The sequence below is a fragment of the Drosophila elegans genome, unplaced genomic scaffold (assembly GCF_018152505.1).
Source record: "Drosophila elegans isolate 14027-0461.03 unplaced genomic scaffold, ASM1815250v1 contig_814, whole genome shotgun sequence".
Classification (NCBI taxonomy): Eukaryota; Metazoa; Arthropoda; class Insecta; order Diptera; family Drosophilidae; genus Drosophila; species Drosophila elegans.
Genome location: NW_024546167.1, coordinates 13023768 through 13048822, shown reverse-complemented (window position 1 = coordinate 13048822; position 25055 = coordinate 13023768). Strand labels below are relative to the sequence as shown.

Genomic DNA, 25055 nt, shown 5'->3' with positions numbered 1-25055 from the left:
AATATTCAGTTTTTCTTTTATAGCGAACTGTTACCAGTTAGTGTAAAGGTATTAGTGTATATATATTTATAGACAACCATTTGTATTTGTTCTTTAGTTTTACTACTCTCAATGTTATAATTTGTAAAGAAAATATATTTGTGATTTCAGTTTCTAGGATTGTAGAAAACTAACCATATTAACTCTTTTGATTCTGACAAACAAGCGGCACTTCAAACATTTAATATGCATTTTTTTATAAGCTTCCTGGAAGTCTAGGTTTTCAATCGACAATTCGCTTAAGTCGCGTACACAGACTTTTCAAATCTTCAGTTATGCATATAGTTTCCATCGGCAGCAGGTTATAAGCAAAGCCAACCAGTATATACAAAAATTGGTTGAAGATCGAGTACTTTTGAGTGACAATGCAATTGAGTTTATTGTTTTAAAAAATATATATAAATTAATCGTATAATAATTAAATTAGGACAACTTGCTCAAAGTTGTTGTTGCAAATGCAAATTAATTTTAAATTAAGAAAACGATTCTTTCCGATACACGCGCGTCACAATTTAGTAGGTAAACAAGAAAATAAAAACATTCCAAACACAAATCACGCAAAAACAAACCAAAATTAAATTCAAAAATATAGAATTCAGTTTTCTCTTAAAAGGTTAAACGAATGAAACTTAACACCTATGTAGAGAAATGCCTGAAATGCAATAACAATATGCATTGTTCAGGATCGAGGGACTTGCGGGGTGTGATGAGGATGGTCTTTTAGTTAAACTCTCTTCTTCATGCTTCTTCAAAACAAAATTGAATTTTGCATATGATTCAAGGCGCAAAGCGTCGTCATTATGATTATCATCCGTAATCAGTTATCAGTAATCAGTTATTAGTAATCAGTATCATTATAAATGTTGCAAACGAGCGCGGCTTTATAAATCTGAATGTCTTTGGAGCCGCTTGCGCCGTATATGTATATCAAGAACACTTTTTCGAGAATTTGGATGCGCTTAAGTGAATGTCTAAAAACTAAATAAAATATATATGCTCCTATATGCACATATATGCTGCTGCTCCAGTACAGTGATTATAGTGTAGGTAGCGGTCTCATTATTTCGATGTAATTAGTTGCTAATGTTGCCTTAGCCTATTGGTTTTGTGAACGAGATTCGAACATAGCTGTCACGTCGCGTATTGAGAATTGTGGTGAGATCTTTTCTCTGTTGCTGTAAGAGAGAAAAGTTTGGATTAAGGTTGGGTTAATGCAAAAAGGTTTCAAGATTTTCACTTACTTAGTGCCCGCATTGCTCTCGGCCAACGAGTTGCGCTGCAAACGCTCGCGCGACATCGGCTGGCCACGTTCGAACTTATTCGCCGGCGCCTTGTTTGCGCTGGTGATGGTACTGGTGCCATATTTCTGGGCCGCCGTCTTAACGCTGAGCAGCGAGGTGGCGGTTACGCCACCATGGATCTGGCCCTGGACTCCTCCACCATTGCTGGTATCACAATTTTGATTCTTCTCATCCGAAATGCGGCGCACCCGCTGCTGACTGAGTTGCTCCTGTCCGTTGCCCTGGCCGTGGGCCATGTGGAGGGTGCTCTCCGAGCCACCGCCAGCCACGCGGGTCAACTGCTTCAGATTCATGTCCATGTCCTTCTGCAAGGCGTGCATGTCGCCGCGCGACTTCGACTTGATGCGCAGCGATTCGGCGGCCTGGAAGTTGTCCTCCGCATTTAGTTCAGTGCGCGAGCGGGACTTTAGCGTGTCGCCATAGTACTTCTGCGTCAGCTGCTGACGCCGCTCCTCCTTGATCTTGTCGATGCGTTCGCGGTCCAGGATCACACCAGTCAGCACGCTCTTGCGTCCCGCCGGAGGCAGGAACTGATTGGGCATGTTGTTCTGCTGGATCAGCGAGATGCGATTCTCGGTGGTGGGCGTTGTGGGCGTGATGGGGTCCGGTTCGCCGCCTCCGCCGCCGCCGCGCTTTTGGCAGATCTCCTCGGTGATGCTCATGCCCGGCAAACGCTTGGGCGGATTCAGGGTCTTGGGTCGCGTAAAGTCGAAGCTCTTGCGTCGGCTGTTCACCTCTGAGGACGACGCCGACGACGACGACGTAGACGACGCCATAACCTCGGGCAACTTGCCCGCCACAGACAGATCCTGCAGCTGCTTACCCCCGAATTCGCGCACGAAGGCATTCTCGTCTAGCGAACGCGTTATCTTCTGGGCACTGCTGCTCAGTTTCTTGAGCGGCACGGGTGCGGGCATCGCCTTGGGCACGCTCAGTTCGTTGGGCTTCTTCATGGAGCCGCCGCGCAGCGAGAAATCGAAATTGGGCAGCTGCTCCACCGGCGAGCTCTCAAACTTGTTGGCCAACTCCTTGACACTAAACGAGGGCGACTTGCTGGGTGACGACTGCTGCTCGTGCTCCATGTTGTCCGGCAAACTGTCTAGACTATCGAGTTCGATTCTATCACTGCCGCTTGGCTTCTGTTCATCGGCGTTGAGTTTCATCTCCTCGCCACGTAGATTTTCGTAAACTGTTTTCGGTTTGCGCAGTTCGATGTTTTCGTACAGCAACTGCGACTCTTGATCATCATCCTCCGGCTCCTGATCCTCCTTCTCCTGCTGCTCTTGGTGCTCCTGATGCTGCTCCTGTTCCAGTTGCAGCAGTTGCTGGGTCATCTCTGCGGCCTTAAAGGCACCTCCATCCTGCTGCTGTTCCTCCTCGGCGATCTGTTTCAGGCTGGAACGCTCGTGCATCATTTGATTCACTTCGGTGACCGAGTTGCGGAACAGTTTCACCTGCTCGTAGACAATGTTCTCATCGAAATTGGTCTCCAGCAGTACCGCCGCCGGCGTCGGTTTCTTCTCCTTCTCGGGCGACTTGTAGGTGATGCTAATGGTGGACTTGATCGGGCTGGTGGCCACCATCTTGACGGGGGTCTGCTCGAAGTCCTCGTACACCGGCGAACTGTCGTCGGTGGCCAGCAGGGAGTGCATGCTCAGTTGACGCTGCAGGTGCTGGTAGCCAAACTCGCTGGGCGTCACCGACTGACTAGTGTTGTCCGTGAAGTTGGAGTTGTTGGGCGAGGAGCACATGGCCGCCGCCGCCGCTGCCTGCAGTTGATCCTTCACCGGCAGCGTGGCGGCGCGATTCGCCGGTTGTGGCAAGCGCGGCTGCAGCGGCTGCAGATCCAGGGATAGCTCCCGTTTGATGGCATTCATATCACGGTGCTCAGCCTCCTGGCGGTTGTTGAACTGGAATGGCAATGGGAAGGGTCAACTCTAGTTGAATTTTGGGTTTGCTTTTTTATACCCTTGCAGCGGGTCAGACAGAAGTTTGCAAAGCAGTGAAGGAGACATCTCCGACCCCATAAAGTATATATGTATATTCTTGATCAGCATCACTAGCAGAGTCAATCTAGCCATGTCCGTCTGTCTGTTCGTTTCTATGCAAACTAGTCCCTCAGTTTTAAAGCTATCTGCATGAAACTTTCCCAAAAGTTGTCTTTCTATTGCAGGTAGTATATAAGTCGGAACGAGCCGGATCGGACGACTATAGCATATAGCTCCCATTGGACGAATCGGAAAAATAAATAAAAAAAAAATTATAACTTTGCTGTTTTTTAATTTTTTGTTTAGTTCTTCAACATTTAGTAATGGTTGAATATTTCCGATTTACGGTTTAAATTTCATCAAAATCGGGCGACTATAGCTTAAAGCTCGCATAGGAACAATCGTATAGCTGCCATAGGAACTATCGAATAATTAAGCAACAAATCATTATAGCTTCAATGTTTTTAAACATACACGCAAGTAAATAATAATTTTAACGTTTTTGAAATAGCTGCAAGGGTATATGAACTTCGGCTTGCCGAAGTTTGCTTCCTTTCTTTCTTGTTTTTTTTTGATGTATTTACTTACATGTTGTCCCAGACTCTCGTGCGAACTGCCCAGGTAGCTGCTGGCCGCATCCAGACCCAAGAGCAGCTGCTGCTGCATGTTGGACGAGACGCCGGACACGCCGGACATAGCCGAGGTCAGCATAAGGGGCTCCATGTCGTACTGGGGAGTGTTGACCGCCGAACTGTTCTCCGAACTTTCGGTGTCGCACAGCAGCAGGGAGTAACGAGGACTGCGGGCGGGCGTTGTGGGCGTGGGCACGGCCAGCTTGGTCTGGCCATCATCCAGCAGTTCCACTCGTGGTTTCCTCAGAACAGCGGTACTATTGGCACTAGAAGTGAATAAACATTGTGTTATTATACCAAATTTCTATATGTTTGTATCTTTACTCACTGCACTGATCTGGGAGCGGCTCCTGGCTCCTGCTTCTGTCCCGGCTGCGTGAAGGTGCCCTGGTAGCTGAAACGCTCCTTGGCCGCCTGCTGCTCCTTCCGCTTGGCCCCCAGCTGCACCGACGGATAACTGTAGCGGGTCAAAGAGGAGGAGCCACCACCACCAGGTGCCGTTGTCGTTGGCGAAATCTGAGATTGCGGTGCCCGCGCCGGTTTTGGCGGCGGATGCACTTCAACGCTGGCAAACTGCTGCTGTGTGGTGGGCACATTCTCCGGTGTGCCGCAGTCAATGAACTGAATGTCGCACAGCTGATCCTCCAGCTTGTAGCGCTTGCAGCAGTTCTCTGTTCCCGCGGATTCATGGCCACAGGCGGCGGCGGAAGAGGCAACAGCAGCTGGAGCCGCTGAAGAAGAAGGTGGCGCCGGCATGGTCCTGGCCGCACTGGGAGACAGGAGATTGAGGCGTGGCTGCTTCTTGGGACTCGGATTAACGCTGTTCGTCTGGCTGGAGAACTCCTCCGGTCGGGCGCGCATTATGCGACGCGTGGCACATCCGGAGGCAGGCGGCACATTCTCCTTGCCGACGCGCGGCGAGCTGACCAGCGACTCGCTCTCCGAGAAGATGCGCATCTCGGGCTCCTCGCGGTCGAAATTGAGACCCAGCTCGGAGAGCTCCCGCGACGGACAGGTGGTCATGTGACCCCGTTGCGGCGACTGCAGCAGATCGAAGTAGGAGTCATGCGAAACGCTCCTCGAGTGGCCCACTGTGCGCAGGCTATCGATCGAATTGGAGCGGATGCACAGGTCCATCGGTTTCGGATCGCGTTCGTTGCTCGTCGTCTCCAGCAGCTCAATGGACTTGGGCTTGTCACCCTTGGTCAGTTCCTTGCTGGCATGCGCATGCGAGGCCTGCACAAAGCTAACACGCGATGCCACCGAGTCTTTGGCATCCGTGGTGATCTTCTGGCCAGGATCGGGGTTACCCTGCCGCTGACTGCGCGTGAATATCGACTTCCAGGACGGCGTCTTGTCCGGTTTACGCTTCTGCCAGCTGCGCGGTGCCGACAGCACCGTGTGGTATTTATCCGGCAAGCTGGACGGACCACCGCCCACTTCGATGTAGGAGCCAATGTTCGAGGCGGCATTGCTGCTCGCACTGGTCAGCATGCTGATGGGCAGCGATTGCTTAAGATCGCCGCCCTCGACCCGCGAATGTCGCTCCTGTGCCTCCTCCAAACTGATCAACTTGGCGCCACCGGTGCTCAGGCTCTTCGGACGCTCCACCATGCCCAGCGATTGATCCTGCTCCCGCTGTTCCACCAGCAGACTTTCGCAATCGGTGAGTGACTCCAAACGCAGTTCTCCACCAGCAGCATTGCCAGCAGCAGCAGCAGCAGCAGCAGCAGCAGCAGCGGCAACACTTGTCACCATGCTGTGACGCGACGGATGATCCTCCAGAGCATCGAAGATGTTATGGCAATTCCGTATCAGGTACTCGGTGACCACCGCCTGCACGCCCACTCCCCTCAGGGCGGCCACGCCCCCCGACTCGAGGGCGGGCGAACGTAGCAGATTCGGTGCCCACACAATGGCCAGATTCTTGTCCGTCATGCCAGTGCGTTCGTGGTGCTGCGACACCTTGTACAGATGCTCGGAAAGGTATTTGAGGGTTCTGCAATTAAATATTTAATGTAGTTCAATTTAAATTCCATGGAATTCAATGCAAAAATAACCATTAAGTTTAACTACCACAAGTAAATTATATTTTTTCATCCATTTACTTTAATATTGCCATTATCACGTATTAAATTCCATTTTTGGTGGGCATTCAGCAAAAAGGGTTTCCTCAATTTATTGTTATTGTATTTAAATTTATTTAACTTCAATTCAATTAAGTTTTTTTGTAGTCGAAAAACTATTTAAACAATTTTGTTTTATTACAAATGAATATTCTGATACATCACATATAAATTAATGTATATCAGATAGCTACTTCCTTTTAATTTATTAAATTTCAATTGATTTGAGTTTGCTGTTATGTACGAAAAACCATTTAAACATTTTCGTTCATTTATAAATAAATATTCTGGTACATTACATAGAAATTAATGTATATCAGCAATTTCCTCTTGTAATACAGTCATTTAGCAACATGCCAATTTTTATATATGATTTCTGAAACACACTGGATAGTGTGCAATAAACAAATTTGTAAGACGCTGCCTTGTCTAATCGACTCAATAAAATGAAATAAATGTCAATTTAAAGATGTGGACACTACTAACCGATAGTGCGGCGGTGGCAGCTTGAGCACCGTCTCCTTCATGAGTCGCAGTCGCTCGTCCGCCTCGTCGGCCTTCACCTGGATGGCCTCCACGAAGTTGTCGTACAGCTGGTAGGTGCACAGGGGATTCGGGAGCTCACGGAAGTACATCTTGAGCAGCGAACTGACCGCATGGATGTCCTGCTTCATCTCGGGATTGCCCAAATCGGGTACCCGCTCCTCGTCGAAGGCGCGCCTCAGTCGCTGGATGTTCGAGGTGATGCCAGAGAGCCGATAGATGCCGTCAATGACGCCATAGTTCTCGATAAACTCGGCGCAGGAGCGCAGCACCATGGGTATGTCCTGGCCACTGTTGAGCAAGTGCTCGGAGAGGTCACAGTTAAAGACGCGCTCGCGGTAGATGCCGCTCTGTTTGAGGCGACGACGTGATGGTCGCGACAGGATGAAGGAACGGAAGAAGGCGATCAGTTTGCCGTGCTTGCGCAGCACCGGCTTGGTGGGCGACGCATCCAGGTGGCCGACGAGCGGAGCCGGCATGGGAAAATTCCGGGGCACCTTGTCGCCGATGGTGGCCACACAGGATTGGGGGAAGAAGCCCACCTCGTAGAGGGACTTTTGCAGGTGCGACTTCTTGCCGCGCCACCAAACCGACTCCGCCGGACTGGGCATATCGATCACGGAGATCATGTCGCCCACCTCGATGTTGATCTCGTCGGGAGCCTGCGCCTGGTAGCGTCTCACTCCGTAGGCAGCGCCCACCGCCGGCGTGTTGATGGTCCGCTGGGTCTCGCCATCCGCCAGAGGCAGTCGCCTGCCCTTGTTGTCCAGCTGCAGCCAGGTGAGAATGGTGCCGCAGGTCAGCGAATCGGAGGCGATCTTCGAGAAGCGCTCCAGGTACTTGGCCACCGCATATTCCACATCCGATTCGCTGGGCAGCTCGGCCGCCAGTTCCTCCATGTTGCGCAGCCCACTGATCTTGCGGTCGTACACGCACCGATGGAGCATCTCGTCCAGCAGCTGCATGTTCTCGAAACTGCGCTTGATCAGGAACGGTTCGCAGCGCTGCGGGCACACGCGAATGATGAACCAGCAGCTCTCCGGCGAGAAGCTGCGCAGCGAATTGTGCGGCAGATCGCCGCCGATCGACTGGGAGGCAATACTGCTGCCCATGTGCTCCGACTTGTCATCCAAAAGCTGCACGGACAGCGGACCCAGCTGCACCCGTTCATAGTGGAAGTGGGCGCACTCCTCCAGCTTGGGAAATCGACAGGATTTCTAATGTTACAAAATAAGGTTTGGGTTATAATTTAAACAATTTTAAAGTGGAAATGTAGACTACTCACGCTGTTCAGCGGCTGCACGGCCATGTGTCGACTGGGCTTTGGAGGCGGCACCATGCCCTGAACGGGCGGACTGCAGCTGGACTCTGTGGAGGCATTGGAGATTTGTGATGTGTTCATGGAGGCGAACATGTCCTGGTAGCTCAGCCCGGGCAAACTGTCGGCGGGCACAATTTTGAAGTTCAACTGGGCACTGATCGCCGCCGCCGGTGCATCCATTTCGAACTGCAGTGGCGCCTGGATGTCCTTCTCAGTGCTGGCACTGAGGCAGCCAGTGGTGCCTCCATTCACTCCGGCACCACCATCCGCCGAGGCCAAAGCATGGGAGTGGGAGTGCAGCTGGGCTGCCAGGGATGTGCTGACCTTGTCCGACATGATGGCCACTCGATGGTCACTCTACGCCAGTTGCAAACATCTGAAAGAAGCGAAAGAATGTACTTTATGGTTAAGGCCTTCATGAGTAATCACAAATAACAATGGCTATGCAAAGGCCAAAAGTCTTCCCACAGTTCTTCCATTCACAAGGTTCCATCATTATTATTCTGTTCTCAAGCCTTTCGTTTTCATTTGCATAAACCACTTACGGACTTTATTTAGTCAACGTTAAAGTTGATAAATTGCATAGATCATTATAAGAACATATACCTGCAATTTGGCAAACCCATCTATTAATATAAATTAAACTATAAACTCTACTCTTGAACTCCTTTCTAACTTGTTATTTGTGTCGAATCAACTTGTTCTTAGAAACTTGGCGTTCTCATTCGAGAATCTAGAGCTTAAATCCGGAACGCAGACAGTAGCCAGTAATTCACTTTCGTCTGATCCAATTCCGGAGTGGAAATGTCCACCCCAAATTGAGTGCAGTTTAAGTCAAAGTAGCACCTAAAGGCCAAATTAAACATTCAGGCCTCGTTTATTGGCGTTTACTTTCTAATGGCACGCGCGATCTTTTCAACCTGGAGTCTCGCCAGGCCAAAATGTTCTACTTTCGGGCAAAATAAAAAAAAGGAGGTAAACGCTTTCCTTGTCTTGGCGCTGGAATAAATAAGGTCACTGGCTCAGAGACATGCGGCAGGATGTGGCACATGTTGGGGTTTGGCTCAGCTCAGCTCAACTCAACTCGCCACAAAATATATACAATAAATATTTATAAAGTTCAAACCAGTTGGGGGACTCGAATTGGGAATGGAGTTGAGAATGAGAATGGGATTCGCGGATTGCGATTCGAAATGGATGCAACTGGGGGAGATGTGGATGTGGATGTCGATGTCGATGTGGATGAAGCTGGATGCCTAGCGGTGGTTCTGATTTACAGGCGACACGAAATGCAATCGCCGCCAGGCTGGAGCATTTAAACTTTCATAAATTAAGCGAACACAGCGGACAACTTTTGGCCGAAGCGAAACCATTTGAGCGGTACGCAAACGGGTTTTTCCACTCGCCTAGGAAAAAGTCCAGTCCGGTGAGGCCGTCCATCACTTGCAGCCGTAGCGCAACAAAACTATTAAAAATTGTTAACGCTAACGGTCTCAAAATGCAGCCACATAAAGAAAGATCACAACGACAAACTGACAGAAATGCAAAGTGTGCATATAAAATCGGTTAAAACAAAATATAAAATCAAGCGGCAACGACCTGGGAATGAAAAAAAAAAAAATAAATACGAATAACGAATAAGAAAAGATCAAAACGATGTCATCAAATTGATCTTGTAATCGACTGCTACCCAATAATGGTTGAATAAATGAATGAATGTGATAATACGCAATCTACCGCTTTCTCAACGTGTTCTCATAATTTAATTAAGATTCGTATTGTTAAATCTGTTGTTCTCCCATCATCAATATCTAAAGAATTCTGTGTAGTCAGCACGTTCTTGTGATATAAACCATATGATTTTGGTTTCGATGATGTATACATTTGGAAATGCTAATTATTAACGAAGATTTATTGCTTTACTTTTTAATTGAATTGTGCTTTATATCTTTCCAAATAACAAAATGGACAATCTGATATTCATCACTAGCAGATTCCTTTTTAAGTATTTCCTGTAGTAAAATGTTTTGTGTTCTTTTTAATGACTTGATTAGCACTTTGAAATTAAAGCTTTATCCGAACTAAAATTTAATTTTAGCTGTGACCTACAAACATAAACGCTCATATATTTTGCAATTGAAAATTTAAATGATTTGAATTAACATACATAATTAAGCAGATGATGATTGCTTCCAGTCTCATAACATTTATGCAGAAATGCAACAAAAAAACAGAGTGTGCATATTCAATTTTCTTGATTGCCCATTGCACTTTGGCCAAAATGGAATCGAATGAAGACATTTTCCCATCGGTTTGTTTGGCCGGCTCACTTTCTCCAATCAATTGAACACAACATTGTCTATGTCCGGAGTGTGTGAGAGCACCGGCAGAGCAAACATTTCAATCGGCTTTGGCTTTGCAAGAGGCTAATTTAATGCTATGAAATAACTTAATGTTGGACAATAGTTAATGGCTTTTTAATGGCAGGTTTCAGGCTCTATTTTCCACTTCAGCTTGATCTGCTTGGTCTGCCTGGTCTGCTTTTTTTTCCCCCACAGCCGACTTGACTTCTCGGTTTGACCCAATTGACTCTCGCAGCGAGAAACCGAAAGCTAAACATGACAATGATCTATAAAAAAACAAGACTGGCAACGTAAGTGCGTGAGTCCGAGAGCCTAACTAGACGGACATGTACGTATTTAATAAGCTGAATAAAAGTTGCCTGTCTAGGCCGCTGTGTTGTTTGTGCTAATTTATGGCCCAAAGTGGGTCACTCACTCACTGGTTTCTAGAGCGAGCAATTGCAGCGAATGATGTCGGTTGTCGGCCATAAAAGACTTACGAGGCTGCAAATGCATGCATAATGTGCTTAAACCTAGTTGCTGACTGAGACTGCCAGTCGGTAGGTAGTCCGTCCGTCCGGCCGTCCGTCCGTCTGTTCGACATTCATTCATTCATTCACTCAGCCAGTCAGTCAGTCAGTTGGTCTGTTAGTCACTCACTCACTCACTTCAGCCGGCAAGTGCTAAACAATGCTGGTGTGCATCTAAATGAGACGGATACGCCGCCGGACAATTAAATAGATCCGCGCCAGTTTATCTTGGGAAATGCCAGGGATCTGGACTTAAATATCACACTTTATGACAGGATATAGAATGCTATAGGAATAATAATAATAATTAAAGGAATTCTCAAATAAAAGGCAATTTTGTTCTAAAATAAAGGCAATTTATTTAAAGAAATACACTAATCTGTATGACAATATGTTTAATTAAGATCAATGACTACCCTTTTTGTGATTCTTCGATGAGTCTTTCTAGCCCTGACTCACATGAAACTGTAGCTATAAGCATTATAATTGGCCTTGGCAGATCCGTATTACATAACCTAATTATATATCCAGGCGGGACCAAGTCAAATGAAAGCAATTTCGCCACAGACACAGACAGTTAGACAGACAGAGTGACTAATGGGCTAACATGAAGTCATTAAACTGGCCAATTGAAGCCAGCGCTCCTATAAACTATGCAGCATGAACAAATTGCAGCCCAAGGCTGATCCGGTTGCTGTATGGTTTTTGGTATATGGTATATGTTATATGCTGCTGACTGCTGTCTACTGGCTACCGTTAATCTGTTGAACAGAGCAGTATCAATCTGCGCCCCAGTTGACAGCTCGCCGTGGCACTTGTGCTTTTGGAAATCTGATCAGTTTGGCTCGCTTGGCTGACTCATATCATATGGTGGATTTGCTTTCAAGCCAGCCAGCGACATCTATACTTGTGTTTTAGAGAGCCCTTTGTGGGGAGTGCTCCCTGAATCGATACCACAACCCCACATTCGACTGACTCATAAAACAGAAAAAAAATAAAAAACAAAAAAAACAAAAACTGTGGACCCAGCATGTGAGAAATGCAATTAGTCTAACCGGCATATTAGTCAACGCTCGTGGTTCGGACCGCCCAAGTCCGTTATATTATTTTTACCAGGGCGACGGACCAAACTTTATACTCCCATGGCCGGCTTAATTGTCGAGCGAGCGAGCGAGCTTTCAACTTCCGTTCACACAATTATGGACTGTAGCACACACAAATGCAAAGTACTCACAATGTAGCAGGTGCCACAGAAAGGAGCAAAGCTTTAGCTAATGCATGACATTTGAATACACTCATTTTATGCAATTATATTTAGATTAAGGTACATTCAATTCCTAATCCCAATAAAGTATTTAATATATATTTTGGTACATAAAACTGCCAAAAATAAACTTAAAGTTTCCTCATTAAAATGTTATATCCAAATATATAATCTGATATGGTTAAAAAATATGTAAAATAAGCAACTGCTAATTGGTCATGCACGGTTTCAGGCTCATTCGCACATGAGTACTTTATTATAAGTAGGATTGCATAACAATCGAAATGTAACAACAGCAAATTTCTAAAAGTTACTTTACAAACAGTCCCATTAAAATGCCATTGTTAGGGCATTAAAAAAAAGACCATCAGATATAATAAAAAAAAGATGGGAAAGCAAAAGGGTAGAAAAGAAAAGCGAAATCGTTCAATTCCGCTGCCCATGTAAATTTTCTACTTTGACATTTGTGCAGAATTTCGCCGGCGCTTCACCTGCCCACCCCAACTCATCCCAATCTCCCCCAGCGGACCATAAAACCTAGCCTAATGTCATTTAACGTTGTCGACAAACAGGTACACATAAACACACACAAACACACACACACACACAGCGACACTCCGAACGACCAGACTTTATATTTTTTTAATGGAAGTGAAAGTTTTGCGCGCATCAACAAAAATATATGTATATAAACGTATACAATACAAAACTAAAAAGCCAAACACACGCGGCCGGCAATATCCAAATATTTTTTCTTTACGTTGTCTTAGGCTCGTGGCGCCGGCATGGCAAATTTTCAAAAAAAAAAAATAAACAAAAAAATATATATGTGTCGTACAATAAAAATCACATTAACAAATATGCGAAGCAGCTGCTGGAAGAAAGCGCACTGGCCAAATATTTAGAAACAAATGTCGGACGAGTGGCAGAGTCAGAGGCAGAGACACAGACACAGACAAAAGCAATATAATTTAATTATTATTCATTTCTGTCCCAGCGCTACCGACTGAGTGGCCGTGCATATGAATTGTTCAATAAAGTGTTGAATTTCAATTAGACAAACGGCAATAACAAACGGGGGCAATTGGCACAAGCGCTGAAATTCATAAACAAAAACGAAAATATACACAAAATAACACCCTCCATATGAAACTTGTTCGTATTAATAGAAGATTGCTGCTCTATGAATTGCTGGGCATATAAGGCTGTTCAGGGTTGATCTTCGCTTGCCTGCAAAATCCTTTGTAGGAATTTGGTATTTCAAAGAGCTATTCTTGAATGTCTATTCCTGTAGTGAAGCGAAAAATAGTTTACAATGGACAGCAATGCCAACGAATTGCTTAAGGTTCCGATATGCTAAAAATAAGGTGGATAAAACCAGCTCCCGTTTTCAAGAAATTACTTTTAAAAACAAATTTTAAATTATAATGAATTTATATTTATTTATTCAAAATATATTCCATTAATGCGCACATCTAAAATAAACGAGCTCAATTTATATTCTTTTATTGATGTATGTTTTATTCATTTTAACGATCGTTATTGAAAGTCTGCTCACAATGGGATCAATATATCTTCATATGGGCGTTTGATATTTGCGGGGGCGTTCGATAGAAAAATCTTGAAACCTAAAAGAATCTGCTTTCCAAATTTGGTGTCTCCTCTTTTGGGTTACAATAAGTACAGGTAAGTGTAGAAATCAGAAAAGTTGTCTATCAATAAATTACACATGTTCAATTAAAATTATTCGAGCTCCAATTATTCAAATACAGCAACATTCCATTGATTCTAATTGCGCAGGTGATTCATGGCTGAATTATATATTCTTTTAAACATGATTCTGTGTCACATTGGTGAGTCACAAACAAAAACGAAGGGACTTTCTCTCTTATCTGAGTCTCGGGGTTAATAGGTAGATATGGAAAAAACAAAAAAAAAATAACCAAAATCGACCAAAAATTATTATGAAAAACATACGTTTTCAAATTCTCAGAGATTCTAGCAGTCACTTACAGCTTTAATGATTGTCGAAGTCTTATCAGCAGGTAGTCATATTCATATGTAAATGAAACTCAGAATCAATTGATCAAATATACACAATATTTGATATACTATATCACCGATGGAAAAACACACTCATTATTTGACCAATGAAGTCAATATAAGATTAAGAATTTATATTTGCTTAGTTTTGAGATGTTATACAGGTGACGTTCTTTGACAAAAGAAATTAACAATCTTAGCGCATTTTGTATTCGACTCAGCTCATCAAACACATAAGAGACCACATTTCAGACCTTTTGATGGTTTTTGTTTCATCTGACTTAGCACTAACAACCATAACACATCAGCAACAACAAAAGCCTCAGCGACTTGTCAGTTTTAATTGAAATCAATTGAGCTCAATTATTTGATACGCATATGAAACACAACATCAGCAGTAGCAGCTACAAAAGCCCGCCAACCCAAAAATTCTTATACTCTGTGTGTGGGTTTGGCATTTCCCCCGCATATAAAGCCGCAAAAGCTTGGGGGTGTGTCCATCGCCCAATATGGAGCGTTTAAAAAGAATTTTTTACATAAATGTAAACAAAAACAAAATGCGAATATAAAACGACAACGACGACGACGGCGGCGGCGGCATGAACAGGTGTAAACAGCAATAAGATACAAGGTAAAAAGTGTAGAGTAGCGAATTTTCTGTTGAATTGTTTTGTGTTTCTGCTATTGTAAGTTGTTTACATTATTTTACATAGTAATTTAAGAGTTGTTAAATGCCTAGGAACAATTATTAAAAGTGAGGAATCTATTTATGTTACTGCTATTTAATTTTATAAAAGAAGTAGTTATCTGTTTCATAAAGAACTACTAATATAGAAAACTGGTAGCAAAGTTCAAGTTACAGAGGTTCCAAATCAAACAAATCTGATACCAATAAGGTTCGCTTTACGTATCTCAGTGATTCAATACCCTGCATTCTAGTGTAGTTGAGCAAAGGCCCCCATCCAGATGTTGTCAACCGAGTGAACGCAACCCCCATAGATAAAAAGGGTTTCTTCGAAGGTATAGTATGAAGTATGGGAAGGGGAATCCGGGGGACTGACAGATGTGGGCAGTGTGCAGTGTGCAGTGTGCAATGGGTTGGTCGGCGGCGAGTTAAACGTTCCCCAACGGAATTAGTGTGAGCTCGCTGTCCGTTTGAGCGGATGTTTGAGTTGAGTGCACAGCTACCGAGGCGCAACGAAATTAATCGAACTCGGAATCGGGCTCTCGCCCAGGGGCAGCTACATAGCTCGGTTATGCTCCTGCACATGTAGCCATATAGCCGCACAGAATAAAAAAAAAAAAGGCAACGAATAAACATATAGTAGATGTATGTGGCCAACTTGAGACGTTTTCTGCAACAGGCGGTCGCGGCGCAGTCAACTTTGCTCTCGTCACTCCGAAATGTGCCATAATCGTGCGCAGTCGCGGCGCGAATCTTTCCCAGAGACGTGAGCCACATAATAACCGCAGTAGGAGCCGTACATACATATGTACGGCGCACCAGTACATATCTGTACATATCTCGTAATAACAATAACGAGAAAGCTTGCCCGCACAAGCCCCCGCACACAACGGCCACAATGAGTCAACAACATGAACCCAAAATGCTCTCATAGAATAGATATAATTCAAATTATGGGAGGAACTCAAGGATGGGCAAGGGATGGTTATGACTTATAATATAACAGTTTCCACCTATCTTTAAAGATACGATAGATAAGAGCTGTTGTTTTTCAAGTATTATATTCGATTGCCGTTTATTTTACTCCTGATTGCTATTAAAAATAATGAAAACCTTTACAAATAAACCATTTGGGATTTTATTTTTATTTAAAGAATCTAAAGATGGTATTCTTATATATTTCTTATATATCATACATAAGAAAAAATTTGCTTTAAAATTTAAGCAACCTATATTTTTTAGCTACAGCTGTAATAAAAGCCAAAACCCTCTTTCAAAATTTACTAATATAAAGCTGAGTAAACTAAACTTTTAGTATAAGCTATAAAACTGTAATAGAAAAGCTAACATAAAATCCGCCTTAACAATTAGTCTGCGGCTAAAAATATATGTTAACTGATTTTCTTCTGTCCCTCCTTAACACTTAATTCTTTTAGCGCACGCTTCTCTCCTTTCACAAAAACTTTTAGCTTCGCAAAAGGGAATGAAGAAAAGTAAATGTGGCCGGCAAGCGAAAAAAATTAAAGGCCAGGAGTTGGGTTTTTTGGAAAGTAACAGAGCAGGCCGAAATATCAGTCAGCAAGCAGAGTGGGTGGAAAGGGGGGGAGGGGCTTGTCGGCCAGGAGCAGGAGAGAGCGAGAAGGCGAGATTCGCAGAGACACTGGCGAGAGTTCAATGTCAACTGTGTGGGCACCGCCACGAAAACTTTTTTACGACCGCTTCCGCTTTAAAAAAACACATACAACTGGATATGTGTAAGCCCGCAACTAAAGCACGACCACACCTAAACATTAAAAACAAGCAAAGAAAAGTACATATTTCCTCCTTTTGCGTGGACAAAAACAAAAAGACAAACAGACCATACAGTGGCGGTCAATAAAATGTTCTGATTTCGAAAGTACACTTAGTTATTAAAAGATTGATTGCAATAATGCAAAATTTGGTTTCAAATTGGAAAGTGCATAGAACAAATCCTATTGTATGAAAATAAAACCAATAAAATGATCTAATGTTTTGAAACGTCATACCAAAACGGCAAAAAAAAGTGGTTGGGAAATCCCTATAGGGTTGAAATATGTTTTTAGGAATTTTACATATTCCCTCTAGGGTTGAAAGTTGCTTTAAAGGAATTTGTTTTTCTGGTATTCTCTGGATGCTCATTTCTATAATTTTATGTGTAATAATGCAGTCAAGCAAATAAACAAACGATATGAAAATAAAATTATTCTTGACATTCTAAAGGAACAACTTAGTTAAGAGTAAAGTTTCAAAGTTATTACTATGGGTTCAAAATCCACGTTCTCTGGGGTTGAAGTTGTAAGACAAAAGAAAACAACTTTAAAGGAATGCTTTTGTTCGCTCTTCTCGCATTATCAAGGACCCTAAAAACAAGATACCTTAACGGAAGGCCCATTACTATTATTTTGACTGCAGCTGTACGAAAGAGAGGCATTGCCAATGGGGTGGAATGTGAATGTGTTAAGGAAAAACAGACAGATAGACAGACAGACATATGGTGGAGTTGTCTCAGGTGAGAGTGTGTGTGTGTGTGTGTGTGTTGTGTGAGCGGCTGGCACAGGGTGACAAAAATCTAGTGTGAAACGGACGTATCGCACTTATGTCTTTTACATACCAACTATTCCAATAGCAAGGCGCAGGCATAGTTGCGTGTGCCAGACAGAGAGCGAGAAACACTCAGCTTCCTTCGCAAAAATAAAGACAAAAAGAAAAAAGTCGGGGCGTTATTCGCTGTTATTCGGCACAGAACGCGTCTTGAATGATGATGGGAAAAATGATAAAACAATGGCTTTGGCACGATTAAAAGACCCAAAGACGCCAAACGGTTTTTTTCTGGTCTTTTTCAGCAAGCAGTAGCAGCAGCGGCAGCTATTATTTATTATTTTTGTTGCTGCCGCACAATACACTGACACACATTTTTAAATAGAGAAGAGATACTTTTTTTCAGCATATCTTTTTTCTTTTGCACGCACACGAACATGCACCCGGACATAGGCACACGCATAAACGCACATACACAGACGGGGGCTATGTAATCCAAATATTCGCATTTGTACACACCTTATTTATTTCGAATAGATCACTGGCCGAGCTATCGTGGTAATATTACAACATTTTTCACTGTCCCACTGCACAAATAACTGGGTTCCGCAGCCTTTTACAACGACAACAAATGTGCGGCGCAGCGAGGTGGAGACATCGACATCCAGTGTTGCCAGACGTAGGAATTGGTTAGCACCTAAATAATCTTGACCAACCTTGATTTCGCCCTAAAAAATCCAAAAGCTTAAAATCAATCCTAAAAACTGAAAGGGACAAAGCGAGCTAATAAAGGTTTCTAAAAATGCATCTTCGTAAGTATCCTTGTCATTATATGCATAAAAAAAGCTATGAATTATAAAAAAAAATCTTAAACTATGTCTTCCCTTCCAAAAACTGTTTTGGTATTTTTGATGGAACCACGAGCGGTCACTCTTCTACCAAACATAAACAAAAATCTTAAGTTGAAATTATTTGCGAAATGAATCCGCTGACAAACATGAAAAATGTGCTCAAGCTGAGCGAACATGAGCTGCAACATGGAGGGAAAAAGAGCTGGCATGATATGTACCGGGACTCAGCCTGGATATTCGTTGCCGGTTTTCCGTACACTCTTTCCGAGGGAGACTTGATCTGCGTGTTTTCTCAGTACGGCGAGGTGGTCAACATTAATCTGATTCGGGACTCCAAAACGGGGAAATCTAAGGTAATTTCTTACTATATATAATGGATACTATAATAGTTATGTCGTGTCATTTCAGGGCTTCTGTTTCCTGTGCTACGAGGACCAGAGATCCACAGTTCTGGCAGTCGACAACCTGAATGGCATCAAGATCATCAACCGAACCCTTCGAGTGGATCATGTGGCGGACTACAAGCCGCCCAAGGAAAACGAGAAGATGGACGAAGAGACCCTTCGTCTTTATATGGAAGGTTGTGCCCCGAAACCTCAAATTCAACACATAAAGACTGAGAAAACAAAAGACGCCAAGAAGTACAGGTAACAAGGAAGCCTTTGAAGGCTTTCATAGATTTAAATTAAGTTTATCAATACCGTAAAAAAGCATAATAAACATAATTGTAAAACTTTGCATTTTAAAAGTAATTCAATTTTAAAATGAAAAATTGAGGTCACATACAAGAAATACGATTTAAGAACACAAACAGAATATTTATTCACAGACGACCGTTTTATTTCCATTTCAAAGATACTTTATTTATTCTAAAGCTTAAACATAATGTATTTGTATCTTAAATCTATTGAAAATCGACTGTAAAGGCTTGAAATTGAATTTCTCAATTGGCAGAATGGTTTTGCCAGCATTCATTCATCATCAGCGCTTGCGAATGAGTCACAATCATCATCCTCATCGTCATTCTGCTCCTCCAACTCTTTTAGAATCCTTCTCTTATAGCGCTCGTAGGCGCTGCCCCTTTCCCGCTCCGCGTTATAAAAGTCCACATCGTCCACAAAAGAGTCTTCTTGGGTGTCAATCGTATGGACATAGGGATCCTGGTAGGTGGCATAATCTTCATCATCGCTGGTGCTGGCAAACTCATCCTCGTCGTCATCTTAAAGTACATTTATAAATGCAATCAAGTAAGAAAACATATTGCAAAGTACTTACCCAGCATAAACTTGTTCATTTGCCGGCACAATTCCTCATCGGAACCCATGCCGCCCGCTTCTTCGTCGTCCGGGTAATCATTCGTGAAGTAGTTCTCCTGATTCGAGTCCTCCGAATCGTAGTCCTCATCCTGATCATTGTAGCAATCCTCAAGCACAATCTCACCCACAGGAATCACTCTGCGGAATAGGCGATATAATTAATAGGTTTATTTGGGAGCTTTGATCGAGTAGCACTTTGAAATTGAAACACAGCCAAGTTTGTCATGTATTTTAGTCCATTTCTTTATTCAGTTTACTTTCGATTTCGGGCAACGCTAGACCCCAACAAAAATAAAGCAAATTAAATTAAAACTATGCACTTAATTAGACTTCAGCACTATGGTTCTTTTCAGAAATAAAAAACAAAAAGGCAACTGACAACTAGCCAAAAATAAATGAAAAATACTCAGTTTTAGAATATGCGGGGTGTGTTTGTGTGTGCGTGTGAAGCTAAAAGCTAATTAAATCTAGGAACTTATGATAATGAGACATTTGCCTAAAACGCGAAGCCGATTTATCAAACAAGGTATAATAAAAACTATTACTTTAAATTCGAATTTAATAGAATACTTAGAAATACTAATTTTTATTTAAAGACTTTGGCAAGCAGGAATTATGAAAACTTTACATATTTATAGTACAATTTGATGATTATTATTTTAACATTTGAATATGGAATAACATATTTTTAATTATATTGTACAGAATCTCACAAACACAGTTTTGTTAGCAGGTGTAAATGTTCGTTTCAGATTTTTAATAAAAAATAGTTTTCAGCAACATCAATGGTTGATTCAGCACTGTATCGTTATAATCATGCCGTGTTTATAGTTTTTAGGCATTTGTCATATGCTGATGTTAATGAACTATTCGTGATGTGTGATGCCAGTTGCAGTCCTTTTGTTATTGTCGTGGGTGGGGTGTTGGGTGTCATCACACTTCTTAAATGCCTGGGCTTTGTCTCTCTGTCTCTCAGATTCAGATTTTTGTCATGTTTACCAGTAGCAGTTGTTGTAGTAATTAAACGGATAATACAACCTTATGGAGAACGAATCGTATTATTGAACTATATTCAGTGATTGCAATTATGTCTAGATGATTTAGATTAGGGGGTAATATGCAAGTGAGACCTGGCCCGAGGACTATGAATACAGACATACGCACACCCACACAGATACTCTAGCACCGACACACAGACACACCGCTTACATATATGTATGCCATAAAAATATATGTGTATATATAGTAATCGGTTACATATAGTAATTGGTAAGGCTCAACGTTTTCTGTGGCTCAATATGTATGACAAACCTTAGATAGTTGTCATCCATCATATCGACATAGGCCGCTTGCATCTCGTTCTCGGGAACATATAGATCGTAAACATAACCCACATCGGAATCGGCGGGCTGTTGCTGATCATGGCTGGTTTCTGTATCCTGCTGTCGATCTTGAATTGTGGCATTTTCCAATCCCGATTGCTGTTGCTGCTGCTGCTGTGATTCAATGTCCACAATGGTTATGTGACGTTTGCTGGGCTGTGGCTCCTGGTTCTGGTCCTCCGAGCATGTCGCTTCGTTGGCATTCTCCTCGAGGGTACTGCGCAGGCAGTTAACCACCCGGAAGCGCTGCTCTCGGGCATTTTGCTGGGCCTCCTGGCGCTGGCGATCCCGCCGCAGGGCACTGGCAATGGCCGCATCATTGGAGCGCTGCTGTTGCACCAACTCACGGGCCGTGGTTTTGTTCAGTCTGGCAGCCGCAAATTGTCGAGTGGCACAATCGTCCTGGTAAACGAAATCCAAAATTAGATAATTGAAATAAGGTCTATATTTTACCTTTTCGTCTTGCCCTGCATTACATTTAAAATGAATTATAGTTAAACTGTTGCTTTTTCGATTTATACAAGAGCTCTTAACTTTGGGACACCCCGAACATTAACCAGTTAGTTAAGTCTAACTTTTTATTAAAATTTATTAAATTGTATATCTACCCTCGCCAAAGCTATAAACATATTTTTATTAAAATCGATCTAACGTGGTATACAGCTGACAAAGTCCAGAACTTTATACATCGATTTTAAAGATAAGAATTTGATAAATGCTGATTGTTTTTATCAAAGTTTTGCTTAAGCTAAAGAAAATAAAATGTAACTAAGAGTTCGTACTGCTTTAAGAGGTTAAAATTTAGAACAATGATGCTTTTAGTTCTTTTATAATTACTCACATACAACTCTGTAGGATGCTTAAAAGTTAAAGTTATGTTAGTTAATTTGGAAGACATCGCCATTATCTTTTTAAGAGATATACAAAAATACCGACTTAGTAATCTAACACGAACTGTTTACTTTTTTCGAAAAAGTTCATTGAACTATGCAAATGAGCTACTCGATTTTTTTAAATTTTAATTAATTAAGTTTTAGACGCTAATTTCAATAATTAAAATAATTTCTAAAATTATGTATATAGCTGTTACGTCAATAAACTTACAAAAACATGTAAGATAACGACGGCAAGCTCTTTTATCCCGAAAATACACACATTTGGAAAATGTGAGAGTCGGGACATTAAATCAAATGGAATCCATAAATAGAATTGCACTGTGTGGATATTCAAAGGATCCTGGTTCCCGATTTCTCACCTGCCTTTCCAGCGTGCCGGCAAACTTAAGCACGGTGGTCAGCTCGTCTTTGTCTGATGCCGCCGCTCCCGCCACTGCTCCCGCATCCTCCAGAGAATTCTCATCGTTTTGGAGGCGCCTCCGCTTGCCGTTAAGCACAAAGGCCGTGTGGGGTTCCTCGTCGATGCGCCGCTTTATACGCACAACCGCAGGCATTTTGATTTAATCGGCAAATACGTAAAACAATTCAGGGCGAAGCAATTCGATTAAACCAAAAATGTGATGGACGCGCAGAGTGACCGTTTCGGGCGTGCCAAAAAATAACCTGGCAGATTACCGTCATTAATACATAGAGATGGCATTAGGTACGATATATATTATATCGGATACGTTATTTATATATAAAAACTTTTGCTTTTGCTTATTCAGATAGAAATATAGATTTCGCTGGGCATAGTTTTTAAAGAAAATGTTAAAATGGGCAATTAACTAATTTTTTTTTTAAATCGGTGCTAGATCGGCGCCTATTATTTATCTTAAAGCTAAAATAATGAAAAACGGAATAATATGGAAAATGTATCCTTATAAATTGGTACAAATTAACACAAGAAATAGAAAACAATATATATATTTTGCACATTTAATAAAACTTCGAAAAATAGTATAATACATCCATATTGGACAATCAATAAAAGTTCCGAATATCTTAAAGCACTTCCATGTTGCAAAACACTTCTTTTTTTTAAAAGCATAAAATTATATTGTTTCAATGTGAGCAAAAATGTACTACAGTTTGCTACTATAAAGCAAAACATAAAGCTTCTTTAATTTTGTTATTTCATATGTTATAGTTCCAGTTCTTAAGAATGCGGAATACCTCTAGTGCTTTTGTTTATGTAAATTCCTGTATACACAAGTGGCCGACCCGGCAAATTCGAAAGTTTTTCATCCCCATTTCCGTTATTTCCGTTCTACCCCAAAATCAGCTGATCCCGAATTCACCACCACGGGGTGAACTCCACAAAAGGAGCGCGTAGGAATAACAGTTATTGCTCTTAACCGGCGGCGTGTGGTGGTTTTAGCGGGTGGTTTCTGCGCTCAAGATTTCTAAGCCGAAATCTCTCGTCGGAATTACGTCCTTTAAATAAAATGTGGGCCCGTGCTCTGTGTTTTTAATCAACGCTTCAAGTGCAATGAGATTAAAGTGCGCCTCAGATTGGATTGAAGCCATTAAACGGTGAATGAGACGCCCAAGTGTTTTCGTGCTTTCACCCGCGCTTTCGGTTTTCGCCATTTGTTGTGGTTCCTCAACGTTTATCTGCCGCAATTCTCGCTGTGCCAAAATGGAATAGGACGAAGAGGCCCGAGAATGATTTAGTGCCCGATTCCTATCCGCGAGTGCCGCAATTATGTTTTAATTGGCGCTAAATGGTTTACACACGCGCGCACGCACAAAAGGATTAGCAGCAGGAGTCAAAAGTTCGTTGTGAAAAAGCTGGGCCGTGATGTTGGTTTACGGTAGGTATTTAACATTGTTGATTTTGGCAAATTGGAAATATATTGAACAAATTGGCAGATGTGTATGAAGTGTGCTTAAAACAAAAAGCCAGTCAAACGGTAAACGAACTTTTATAAATATGGCGAAATGGTTTGGAAGCAACGAACAATTATATTTTTTGCTTATAGTACATGAAGTACATAGTACATACATACATACGTATTTATGAACGACAGCAACGTTTTTATACCATACAAACAAATTATTATTATTATTAAACAAAATGTGGGCAAAATAATTATTTTTTGAAGTTGAGAATTAAAAATACTTTCCACTGTCGCTATTTAATTAATGAATACCGGGTATTATATATTTAATAATTATAGAAAACAAATCAAAGGCACAGTTTTGTTTAATTAAAATTTGTATAAAGAAAAAATTACAGAAACTAATTTCGTTGAATTTACCACAATTTTCTAAGCAAAGAGATGAAAGTTTATTTTTTGTAACAAATATTTAATTTAATATTATAGAGCACCTGCTTTTGTGGACTCTTCGCGCTTTGTTCGTCGGTAGCGGAAACCCTAGTGCCTATAAAAATATTTACGAGTAAATATTACAGCCTCTGACCGGGGCCCTTTGACCCGGGGACTATCCAAACATATGTCTGAGCTCCCCGGGCCTCCTGTTTTATTTATGTGGCGGGCGTCAAAAAATTTGCCAGCGCATGAATCATCTGCCACCTCCAAAGGCCTCCATTCCGACCTGCCATCCCCGTCCCCGTCCTCGTCCTCCGTTGAATCCACCTCATGTAATATGAACCAGCCCACGTGCATTGGGATGGGGGGCGAGATCCTGATGCGTTTGGCATAATAATGAAATAATAATGTCGCCTTTTGTTCGGCTGGAGGTGTCTCAATGTCTCTGGCAATAAATTAATGGGATCCGCACATAAAAACATAAAAAGCACCCTGCAGGTTGTGTTTTCTCCTCAATTTTGATTATGTGACACGCAGCTTCCTCATGTGGCAAGTACTCTACTTGCCTACCAGTCAACTTTAAGGGGGGTGAGCTCGGGTTTTCCGTGATCTTATTTCCGGAGGGGTGCGGAATTCCTTAAAACATTGTCAGCTGTTGCCGCATCTTAGCAAAAACTAAATTACCATAAAGATGGCCAAGTGTTTGTCTTTAGACATGGCAAGATGAGCCAAAGGATCCGCTGATAAAATGCTAATCATGGCAACAATGTTGGCTTACTTGCCACTACAACATAAAAGTATCCATCCAAGTTGGGAATTTTTTTTATTATTTTTTCGGTGGTTGTTGGTTGCGCAGAAAAAACTCCTTTAACAACTTTTGCACTTTCGCTTAACACAAGTTTTGCGTTTTTTTTTTTACTTT

The 25055-nt window shown here is 42.4% G+C and overlaps 3 protein-coding genes across 5 annotated transcripts; 1 reads left to right on the top strand and 2 right to left on the bottom strand.

Annotated features, from left to right (window-relative positions):
* Positions 1-389: 389 nt before the first annotated feature.
* LOC108138813 (GTPase-activating protein CdGAPr) lies at positions 390-18051 on the bottom strand. Of its 2 annotated transcripts, XM_017261309.2 has the most exons (8): positions 17893-18051; positions 17447-17516; positions 7915-8326; positions 6573-7846; positions 4289-5959; positions 3917-4226; positions 1281-3250; positions 390-1214 (listed from the first exon to the last, which is right to left on the bottom strand). In XM_017261309.2, exons 3-8 carry the CDS (start codon positions 8284-8286, stop codon positions 1136-1138), a joined length of 5676 nt encoding a protein of 1891 aa, XP_017116798.1. In that variant the 5' UTR covers positions 8287-8326; positions 17447-17516; positions 17893-18051; the 3' UTR covers positions 390-1135. The 2 variants fall into 2 exon arrangements, with proteins under 2 accessions (XP_017116798.1, XP_017116796.1); XM_017261307.2 differs by lacking the exon at positions 17447-17516 and having other exon boundaries at positions 17893-18050.
* Positions 18052-18286: 235 nt separating this feature from the next.
* LOC108138732 (RNA-binding motif protein, X-linked 2) lies at positions 18287-18962 on the top strand. Its single transcript, XM_017261111.1, has 2 exons — positions 18287-18577; positions 18633-18962. The coding sequence occupies exons 1-2, from the start codon at positions 18353-18355 to the stop codon at positions 18873-18875; spliced, it is 468 nt and encodes a 155-aa protein (XP_017116600.1). The 5' UTR covers positions 18287-18352; the 3' UTR covers positions 18876-18962.
* A 114-nt stretch (positions 18963-19076) lies between these two features.
* On the bottom strand, positions 19077-22463 carry LOC108138731 (RNA-directed DNA methylation 4). 2 transcript variants are annotated; one of them, XM_017261109.2, is made up of 4 exons: positions 22178-22378; positions 20852-21324; positions 19500-19678; positions 19077-19443 (listed from the first exon to the last, which is right to left on the bottom strand). In XM_017261109.2, the coding sequence occupies exons 1-4, from the start codon at positions 22370-22372 to the stop codon at positions 19196-19198; spliced, it is 1095 nt and encodes a 364-aa protein (XP_017116598.1). In that variant the 5' UTR covers positions 22373-22378; the 3' UTR covers positions 19077-19195. The 2 variants fall into 2 exon arrangements, with proteins under 2 accessions (XP_017116598.1, XP_017116597.1); XM_017261108.2 differs by lacking the exons at positions 19077-19443; positions 19500-19678 and adding an exon at positions 19759-20578 and having other exon boundaries at positions 22178-22463.
* Positions 22464-25055: the final 2592 nt, after the last annotated feature.

Coding starts and splice junctions, on each gene's coding strand:
- LOC108138731 (XM_017261109.2), bottom strand. CDS start 22,372: ATGCCTGCGGTTGTGCGTATAAAGCGGCGCATCGACGAGGAACCCCAC. Junction 21,325..22,177: donor CCGGCACGCTGGAAAGGCAG/GTGAGAAATCGG, acceptor TTCGTTTACCAG/GACGATTGTGCCACTCGACA. Junction 19,444..19,499: donor AATGAACAAGTTTATGCTGG/GTAAGTACTTTG, acceptor ATGTACTTTAAG/ATGACGACGAGGATGAGTTT.
- LOC108138813 (XM_017261309.2), bottom strand. CDS start 8,286: ATGTCGGACAAGGTCAGCACATCCCTGGCAGCCCAGCTGCACTCCCAC. Junction 5,960..6,572: donor CTGCCACCGCCGCACTATCG/GTTAGTAGTGTC, acceptor ATTTAATTGCAG/AACCCTCAAATACCTTTCCG. Junction 3,251..3,916: donor ACGAGAGTCTGGGACAACAT/GTAAGTAAATAC, acceptor TTGCCATTCCAG/TTCAACAACCGCCAGGAGGC.
- LOC108138732 (XM_017261111.1), top strand. CDS start 18,353: ATGAATCCGCTGACAAACATGAAAAATGTGCTCAAGCTGAGCGAACAT. Junction 18,578..18,632: donor CCAAAACGGGGAAATCTAAG/GTAATTTCTTAC, acceptor GTGTCATTTCAG/GGCTTCTGTTTCCTGTGCTA.